This window comes from Priapulus caudatus, unplaced genomic scaffold (assembly GCF_000485595.1).
Source record: "Priapulus caudatus unplaced genomic scaffold, Priapulus_caudatus-5.0.1 Scaffold723, whole genome shotgun sequence".
Classification (NCBI taxonomy): Eukaryota; Metazoa; Priapulida; class Priapulimorpha; order Priapulimorphida; family Priapulidae; genus Priapulus; species Priapulus caudatus.
Genome location: NW_014577784.1, coordinates 13,978 through 25,256, shown reverse-complemented (window position 1 = coordinate 25,256; position 11,279 = coordinate 13,978). Strand labels below are relative to the sequence as shown.

General features: G+C 43.6%; 1 protein-coding gene across 1 annotated transcript in view; it reads right to left on the bottom strand.

Moving 5' to 3' along the window:
- Positions 1–5,007, bottom strand: part of LOC106813076 (very-long-chain 3-oxoacyl-CoA reductase-like) — a gene marked incomplete at its 5' end in the record, with an annotated part of 23,621 nt that extends 18,614 nt beyond the window's left edge. Inside the window, 1 exon segment of the mRNA XM_014817126.1 lies at positions 4,851–5,007. Coding sequence (XP_014672612.1) covers positions 4,851–4,866 — 16 coding nt within the window.
- Between the last annotated feature and the right edge of the window lie 6,272 nt (positions 5,008–11,279).

Here is an 11,279-nt window from a genome sequence, read left to right as displayed (position 1 = left end):
CTGTACTTCCTTAGCAGAAGGGGGTACAGGGGTCGGTGTTACGCAGTCGTTTAAGCTTACATGAGCAATATTATTTGTACATTAAAGCAGACGATGTGAGGTACTAATTTGTCCATGAGTTTCCTAATATTTTACAAAAGTGCTCTTTGATAGACACATATCAAATTTGAGTTGCCTTTGAGATGCCTTTGTAAATCTGCCTCTATACACATATCACATATATTAAAAAAATTCAAGGCGATTTCTCACATGCCCTTAAAAAATAGCCTTGCCCTTCTCGTCGCTTATTCAAGCCCTCGATGTGTGTGTGTTTATAGATGACACTGTGATGTGTGTGTGTGTGTGTCCAGCAAAATACCAGCGCGGCGCAATCGATGTAGCGCGTGACCGTCAGAGCCGAGGCGCGAGTCAAGCAGCAGGCGAGTGACGTCAGCAGCAACCACCAATGCCAGGGTTTCTCCCTACGTTGCGCAAACGCGGGCGCGGCGCCGGCCCCGTTTGGGATAACTCCCCCCTGCTTTCAATGGTTGCGCCCCGTTTAAAATACCTCCGCCCGATAAATCTCCACCACAATGAAAAGTTTTGCAGCGCCATAAGGCGGAATCGATCGTCAGAAGTACCAATTTGACCAGATACCCGGCACGGTGTATTATTTACAGTACACGCATGCACTGCAGACATACAACAGTCAACCTGTCCACACCCAACACTAACGTACACCGACTCGGCCTATATCTTATGTATTACAAGAACCCCAAAGGACCGTCGTATGTGGGTGGAGATTTACGCAATGTATATTAGTGTACGGTAAAAAACACGCCCCCCACCTATTTCATCCCCCCTTCCCCCTTCCCCTCCCTCCCACAGTGTTGAATATATACAAATCCTGGGCAGAACCTGCAAAATTGAGCGGCGAGTCAGCAGCCGCCCACCAGCGAGCCGAGACAGAGTACGCAAGTCAGCAGCAGACATGCAGCGAGCGGTGAGCCAGCTCGTAAACACTTACATGTTACATGCTCGCGGAGGTTATGCACTCAATCATAGATAGAGTGCCCTCTGTCTAGTTACCATATTTTCAGCTAAATATCCAAAGCAAAATTGGCGCAGACGTGCAACCGCCGATGAATCTATAATAAGACAATACATATTATGCTTAATATTTTAAATTTAAACCTCAGACTGCGGACTCCCTCATTTTTGCTGCGGACTCCCATAATTTTATAAAGGAATAGAGGAGTCCATTGGACTCCCGATGTATCAAAAGTTAATTTCGTACCCCCGTCTCAGTGTCTTAGGCACTTTCATAGCTATTGAATGTAAAGTAAGCAGACTGCAGTAGCCCACGTCGATGAAAAAATGCAGGTTTAATTTCAAATCCCTTGATGTGGGACGTGTGAGCACAATGACAACGACTCTACTGAATAAAAGAATAAATAAGACAATTGATAACAGTCATCAGGAGTTGCACCAAAACCTTGTCGTAAATGGAAGATAGTCTGTAAGCACAGTCACAGAGAACATGCTGCAAGTCAAGGTTGCCACCTGCTAAACCACGTTTTCGTGTTTTAATAATTTCAGTTGATATGTCTTGCATCATCAATGGCTCGTCAAAAAACACTGCGGGGTGCAACCCAATCTGCGTTTGTTATTGACATAGAGAAAATATATATAGAGATAGAATGTGACAGAGAGAATAATAATAGAGGCAATGACCCATCATCGTACACTGCCATTACGAACATTCGTTGAAACGAGCACTGACATATATAGCATAATAATACATAACATAATAAGATAATCACCAAAATGCTGATTGCAGCTTCAGCACTGAAGTCAGCCAGATGTGCAATAGGCTAGAAGAGATATATATGACAGATACCAGCAGAATGGACCTGATAAACACTCATGTACCTTATTGCAGCATAGACCTTTCCGATTCCATCAGTAGCTCCTTAACCAACTGTAAAATTATAAATAGAATACAACAAGCATTTAAACTACAGAAACCTCTTTTATTTCATACGTTATACACAGTGGGTAGAAAATTTAACTTTTGAACAAGGAGTCAACGAACGCCCTACCCTCAAAAAGAGGGAGTCCGTCAGGCCAAAATGTGGGATTGTCACGCAGGCTGAGGTTCAAATAAAGATCATTAACAATAACGCATGTGAATATATATATAGATATAATCAGTTGCACGTCTGCCCAAATTTCTTTGGAAATTACGCTGAAAAAATACAGTAATTCAGACAAACAAAAGAGGCGTGCTCCGCGAAACGAACTAGTTAGTATGGCAGAACTTTTCAGAGAGGGGCACCGAGAACTCCTGCATATGTCAAATCAAGAGGAGTCACAAATAGAATATCAGAGAGATAATTTGAATACGGACTCCCATTAAATTTCGCACCCTGTATTACTAGTCCGAATTCCTCTGAGCTAAACCATCACCCAAAACCCCAAAATCGTCGAAAGGTAAAGTGGGCCATTTGGTCAGAGGAATCTCGCGGAATATATATAGACAGACATATACAATAATGAAAAATTTCATTAAACGTTGCTGTACATATTTCTGGTTCATTGGGGAGAATGATTCCTAGATGTGTTTTAACTGAATAAGCCATGCTCGCCAGCGTAGAATATATCAATATTAAATTTTAACACGACCTAAAAGTCAGTCATATGGACCAGCTTCAATTGAATTATGCAAGAATAAAGAGAACCATAACTCACAAAATACGGTACAACACCTTAAAGCCGCCCACAATGCGCATCCAAACGCTAATTGTCTTCAGATACAAATAGACTAGCAACATACTTCGTGTCATTGCATTAATCATACTACTTATGCAAATAACTCTCGTTCCTCCCATTTCACTGCACGCGTTGTCTATAATAAAAGGTATTGTGAAAATACTCTCCGATGCTGTGCAAAAAAAAAAAACCCAAAAAAAAAAAAGTTCCCCTCAATTCTGCCAAGCCAACCGGTGAAACAAGCCGTGCACAGACAAGCGAAATACAGCGGTACGGTCGCGCGAGCAAGAATAAACAAAAATAGAAATCACGATAACACACATATACTATGATATATAAGATATATAGAACATATAGAGCATAAAAGATATAAATAGGACAGACAAATATATATAAAACACATAGATATCACACACATATATATAAAAACATTATATATAAGAAAGACAACAGAACAAGATACATAGAAAGGAACTAGATATATATATGCATTAAGGTAGTATGATTATGCTTGACACGGAAGTATTTGCATAGTCTAGTACTGAAGCAAGATTAGCGTTGGAAAAATGCGCGATTGTGCGCGCTTTAATATCAAACTTTGACAACCTTATATACATACACACACACATACAATTCCTACACATGGACCACTGGACATGGAATCAGCACTTCACGCACAGCATTAAAACTTACAAAATATATTCAGGGTCAGAAATACCAGCGATGGTCCGATGGTCCGGGACCAAAACAAATAAATACAGCCAAGACAACAATCAAGAATATTCAAGTCCAATGGTCAATGACCATTGAATATTTGGGGTTCCCATTTTACCGTAAATCTTACTAATATAAGAAGTTTCACGCTTCCAAATATACTATTAAAGTGAATAAACAATTTACTGTATCAGATATAGTTAACATTCATTGTTACGTAGCGTGATATACACATATATATACATAGATATATATATATTCTTACACATATACAGACATATATACATATATACAAGAGAACAATTTGAAATTTAGGAGGACCATACATATTATACACACAACAATAAGATAATACACAGAATAGACACAGAGAGCACAAATTATAACAAGGAGAGGAAGCGCCTGCCATATCTGGCCAATATTTGCCATATTTGCCCGTCATTATTGCGTCCAGAAAGATTAGTAGTTACTAATATATACTGGGGGCGACGACATATACACATATATACACATATATATGCGTCCATAGATGGGTCCTTGAGCGAAAAGCACACACACATACAGACTCCTATCTTGTATATTATAGACTACATATAGACATAGAATAGTACCATCTCTTTTTTTCTCCTCATTTCGGCTACCCCTGTATTTTATTTTTATTATTTTTATTTTTATTACTAATTAGAATTAATCATCATATGAGCCATGCACGCATTTACACTCGAATTTTTTTTGCACTTGCATTATGCGAGTGGCGTGGCGGGGAGGTTATACATACGTAAAGCGTAATGTGTGCATACAATCACACATCACATCTATGGACTATAGCCTATAGGGAAGACCCTTCGTGCGTCCGACGTCTCGCACGGTCTTCTCGCCACGTAGTGAAAAGCGAGAAGGTAACTTGTGCCGGTGCCTATGGCTACCAAGCAAGTTGCTACTCGCCTTGCTATAGCCCGCGCACGCCTGCGGCAACTGTACGCGGGCTATAGTACTAGTACTACTAGAGCAACTACTCGCCTAATTATAGTTACAGTGAGACACACAGTATATATTTTGTATATGACGAACATATTCTTCCACAAAGCAAACTAGGAACAGGAATAGGTCAATGTAATTTAAGTACAACGTAAACAACGGTACAAATCAAGGCCCAAGGATAGAGAAACAATGACGGCAACGTCCTCAATAAAACCAATGTGCATAACCTACCCTAACCCTAACCTAACAATAAGCGCCTACAACCTAAACCTATTATATTGATATAATAATTAAATATTTATATTGATCGTGTAAATGACATTGCGTCTTATTAGGCGAAAACATATTCTTTCATTGAACCCAAATGAAAATATTAAGACAATAAAAACGTAACATAGGCTTACCGGCCCAAGATCCCATCGACTTCAGATCAACGCGAAGAAGGCGGACAAAAAGTAGACTTGACTACAACACGTAACCAAAGTAGGAATTTAAGGAACATTAAGCTAAGAACTACGGCTCCGAAAACTGCCAAAGGGTTCCTCGACGAGCCAAGATAAACTCTAAGTAATCATGACGCCAAGAGAATTATTACTGCTTGAGGATGCCAGTTGACGATCACAAATCAAGAAATCAAACACACGACAAACACAAAACGCACGTAGCCAACGTGTCGCAGCAGTGCTGCCACCTCTCGTTACACGCACCAGTATGAAATCCATGACACGCGCATAAGTAAGAATATTGTGTATTTCAACAAGATATACTGAATTTGGTTCTACTACATATAAATGATTTTTTCTAGATTTTTAACACACGCACGCATCGCAATTTACGATTCGACACACGTGTAACATACACTGCACGCACGCACGCACGCACGCACGCACACGCACGCACGCACGCACGTACGCACGGACGCACGCACGCACGCAGCACGCACGCCACGCACAGCACAGACAGCACGCACGCACACACACACAGGTTAGAAAGGCAAATAACATTATCTTGCAGTGTTTATGCTCTGTAAGCGTGATCACGATACACTCAAAGATCGTGTACACATATGCCTGTGCACACGCACGCACACACACAAGACAGGTCCTGCAGTGTGGGTGTGTGCTTGAGGCGGGGGGGGGGTTGAGGTCGCTGTTACTTCCATCACAAAGTTATACGAAAAATGTGTGGCGCATAGCTGTCACTTGACATTTGCTGTAAGAATACATTAGGAGGTCATATGAATAAGCATGAACAGAGATATATGATATAATGAATTCAGATATAATATAATATTACTATACATAGATTTTAATTACCCATTTTCTCCTGAAAGTAGGGAGGGGCGTGATTGTACACCCACCCTCAATAAGTTGCGCGGACAAATCACCCTTCCCCCCGCTATCTACACACCGCTGACAGCATGCAGTACGCGATGTACGCCACGGCGAACATATGAGTGTATGGCACGATGAACACGATGCCACGTACGCGTGCATAACAATTTCTGAAATTTTTTCAACAACTGTCATAAATTCTTTTATTTCCCACACAGTACCGGCCATGCTTGAACGGCAATGAAGGCCGCCGCAAAAGATCACGAAAAAGGTGTCAAAACGAAGAGGATCAAACGTGACACCCGACTACGAGCGTCTACACTTCCTCCGTGTGTATCAACACCAAAATCGCACATAGCAGTAATGTGACATTATACCTCACATAGACCTCATATATATCCATTAATTTATTTAAGATCCTATAAAACTTCTTATTTTGACCAAGCCTCATTATTTAACAACAACACTCCAATATATTTGAATGGCTGGCAATTTTGGCGTAAACTTGTTACGTGGTGAAAGTCATCTATTATGGCCGAATCGAGATCATCCTAGTATAGACTATATTGGACTTTTATCTGCAAGATCATTCGTTAGCCAGCAATTCTTCTCTATAATTAATCCATTGAGTTTCGAGAACAAGAGTCGGGTATATTCTTATTTGTATACGAATACCTTGGCAGCCAGTTTTTGAACAAGATTGCTTTTAAGTATATATATAATAGATATATATATAATGTACGTTAGATTACAAGTACTAGACCTTGCATAAAAGATTTATTTGCAGGATGGTTCGGCACTTACAATTCAACTCATATGTAACATCTTCACCAGAACTTCACTATAGTCAATATCAGGGTCTCCACTTCTATGCTGGTGCAGACCATAGACTACACCAAGCATTCTGAGTGGAGTTGTCTTATAAAATTTACGGGTCAAGGTGACATCTCTTTTGAAGTCAATATCCTATTCTGATAGACATAGAAGTATCTCTGAATTGTTTACAACTTAGAGAGCCTTACCAGCGAGCCAAGGTCGTATGGGGTGAATATGTGCACGGTTTCTGTTAAGTTCCTCAAAATTCCTATATTTCTCATATATTTTGAAGGATAGCTTCCTATATTTCTATATTTTTGTCCATCAAGTGGCTAGGAGGTATGTAAAATAAATATAATATAATATGAATATAAAATAAATAGGCCTAGGTAATAAACCACGCTAACTTTTAGCAGTTGGTCGATGCAAATTCATCCAGTATAGCAGAGATATAGACTATCGACATATACAAATATATACAGAGAGGGTAGATGAAGTGGGTGTTGTGCGTGCCGTGCGTACGTGTGGTTGTCTAAGCCGGATATCCAACTATAATCACGCTCAGACGTACGCGCACGCACGCCCACAGGCGCTACCCGTTATACGCACGCACGCCGCACTCGCACGCACAGACGACGCACGCACGCACGCACGCACAGGACGTACGCACGCCACTCAAACGCACGCCACAAACGTCGCGCACGACACGACACAGACTACGCACGTACGCACGCCACGCACGCACAGACGTGACGCACGGCACGCCGCACGCACAGAACGTACGCACGCACGCACAGACGTACGCACGGACGCACAAACGTACGCACGCACGCACAGACGTACGCACGCACGCACGCAAAGACGTACGCACGCACGCACGCACGCACGCACCGACGTACGCACAGTCGTACGCGCGCACGCACGCACGCACAGACGTACGCGCGCACGCACGCACAGACGTACGCACGCACGCACATACGTACGCACGCACGCACAGACGTACGCACGGACGCACAAACGTACGCACGCACGCACAGACGTACGCACGCACGCACAGACGTACGCGCGCACGAACGCACGCACAGACGTGCGCACGCACGCACAGACGTATACGCACGCACAGACGCACACAGGCACAGACGTACGTACGCACACAGGCACAGACGTACGCACGCACGCAGGCACAGACGTACGCACGCACAGACGCACAGACGTACGCACGCACGCACAGACGTACGCACGCACGCACGCACGCACATACGTACGCACGCATGCACAGACGTACGCACGCACGCACGCACAGACGTACGCACGCACGCACGCACAGACGTACGCACGCACACACAGACGTACGCACGTACGCACGCAGACAGACGTACGGACGCACGCACGCACAGACGTACGCACGCACAGACGTACGCACGCACGCACAGATGTACGCACGCACGCACGCACAGACGTACGCACGCACGCACGCACGCACGCACGCACAGACGTACGCACGCATAGACGTACTCACGCACGCACAGACGTACGCGCGCACGCACGCACAGACGCACGCACGCACGCACAGACGCACGCACGAACGCACAGACGTACGTACGCACGCACGCACAGACTTACGCACGCACGCACAAATGTACGCACGCACGCACGCACAGTCGTACGCGCGCACGCATGTACATACGTACTCACGCACGTACATACGTACGTCGTATTAACCACTTCAACATATATTAGCCCCGAATTAACAAAGAAAAACTTATGGATTTAATCACGCACGCACGCACGCACGCACGCACGCACGCACGCACGTTTACATACACACGCACGCACGCACGTTTACATACACACGCACGCATGCATAATAAATCGGTAATAATCGGTATCGGGTGTTGTCGTGTAGACGCTACATAATCGCTAACTCGAGTTAACGCTTAACTCGAGTTAAGGTTCGTCGTGTAGACGAGGCTATAATCATAATATATACATTCACAGCCTATTTTTCATTACGTTTATCGACACCAATGTGCGCCAGTGTCATTTTAGTTAAATAGGCATGCAATTATTCTTGTTTTCATTCATTCGATATTACCTCGTAGTACCAATATTTCGTCTAATTGAATTAAAATATTATATTAATTTGTAATGCTTATGATGTCCACATTCTTATCTTGGCTGTTCCTATTAAGTATTATTATTTATTTATATATTTATTTACGTTTATCGACGTTCGGCGGCGCTAGTGTGTCATTTTCTGATTTTAGCTAATTTTGCATATGCACGTTTTTTATCATTCATTGATATTACCTTTTTGAAACCATACTTTATCTTGTACGATGATATCATAGGAATAATTTTATAATCTAATTGCGCCATATATATATATATGATTCCTATATGTAATCTAACTTTATGATAATGTATATATTCGCAACTTATTTTTCATTACATTAATCGACACTCAGGGCGCTAGTGTGTAATTTTGTTAATTTGTCATCTAATTGCATGTACTACTAGAATACCATAGCAATAATTTTATAATGCAATGCTTATGTCTCATTTTTATCTTGCATATTTTTATCTTATCATGGCTATATTCCTGTTACGTATTATTATTCTATATCATTTCCGCAGTCATATCCGGCTGCTTTTCATAATCGCACCATATATCGTGTATGTAATGTAACGTTATGATAATGTATATATTCGCAACATATTTTTCATTGCGTTTATCGGCACACGGGGGAGCTAGCGAGTTAATATCATACATACTGTAGTAATCATTTTGTAATGCAATGTTTATGTCTGCATTCTCATCTTGGCTATTTCTGTTACGTAGGCCTATTATTATTCCATATCATTTCCACAGTCATATCGGGTTGCTTTTCTCCAATTGCGCCATATATCCTATATGTAATGTAACATTATGATAATGTATATATTTGCATTCTTTTTCAATACGTTTATCGACGCTCAGCTGCTCTAGTGTGTCATTTTTGTTAATTTGTCATCTAATTGTACTGTACTAGAATATCATAGTAATCAATTTATAATGCAATGGTTATGTCTGCATTCTCATCTTGGCTATTCCTATTACGTATTATTGTTTTATTTCCACAATCATATCCGGCTGATTTTTCCTAATTGCGCCATATATCGTGTGTGTAATCATGTGTGTGTTGGTACATCTATGGTGTAATCAGGAGTCTATCAATAGATTATGCAATCTATTGATAGACTCCTGGTGTTATGTAACTTTATGATGATTATACTCGCAACTCTTTTCAATGCATTAATGGACGCTAGGGGGCGCAACTGTCATATCTTACGTTTACCTCATTTACTTCCATCACTTTGGCCAAGCCTGCAGCAGACGGATACTCTAGTTGATTTGACTACGTATAGACTCTAGTACAAGTTAGGAGTAAATATTGGTACAAGTAACTAGGATAATATTAACGAATTTGAACGTAGAGTGTCAGTGTAATTATTTTTTTCACGTGATAGATATACTGTCGGTATAGCGATGTCTTCACGTGACGTCATAGATCAGGTCACGTGTATTTGTTATGCGTTGTGGTTGGCAGAAGCGAAGCGTGCTGCTTGACATTTACAGATGAATGACCACATGTTCTGATAGAAAGCGCTGTTTATGTAGTGCACGTACACGTGCGTGCGTGCGTGCGTGCGTGTGCACTAACACGTGCGTGCATGCGTGCGTGCGTGTGCACGTACACATGCGTGCGTGCGTGCGTGTTTGCGTTCGTGTGCCCGTACACGTACACGTGCGGGCGTGCGCGCGTGACACGTACAAGTGCTTGTGCACGTACACGTGCGTGCGTGTGCACGTACACGTGTGTGCATGCGTGCGTGTGCGCGTGTGAACTTACACGTGCGTGCATGCGTGCGTGTGTGCGTGCGTGTGTGTGCATGTAGCCGTGCGTGTGTGCGCGCGTGTGCAGGTACACGTTCATACGTTCGTGTGCACGTACACGTGCGTGCGTGCTTGTGCACTTACACGTGCGTGTAGGCCTATGCGTGCGTGTGTGCACGTACACGTGCGTGCATGCGTGTGTGTGTGCGTGCGTGCGTGTGCGAGTGCGTGTTCACGTACACGTGCGAGCGTGCGTGCGTGTGTGTGCAGGTACACGTGAGTGCGTGCGTGTGCACGTACACGTGCGTGCGAGCGTGCGTGTGCACGTACACCTGCGTGCATGCGTGCGTGCGTGCGTACGTGCGTGCGTGTGCACGTACACGTGCGTGCGTGCGTGTGCACGTACACCTGCGTGCATGCGTGCGTGCGTGCGTACGTGCGTGCGTGTGCAGGTACACGTGTGTGCATGCGCGCGTGCGTGCGTGCGTGCGTGCGTTTGGATGTACACGTGCGCGCGTGCGTACCTGCATATGCACGTACACATGCGTGTGTGCGCGCGTGTGCATGTGCACGTAGACGTGCGTGCGAACGTGCGTGCGTGCGTGCGTGCGTGTGCATGTACACGTGCGTGCATGAGTGTGTGCGTGCGTGCGTGTGAACTTACACGTGCGTGCATGAGTGCGTGCGTATGCATGTACACGTATGTGCATTAGTGTGTGCGTGCGTGTGCACGTACATGTGCGTGCGTGCGTGCGTGTGTACGTACACGTGCGTGCGTGCGTGTGTACGTACACGTGCGTGCGTGT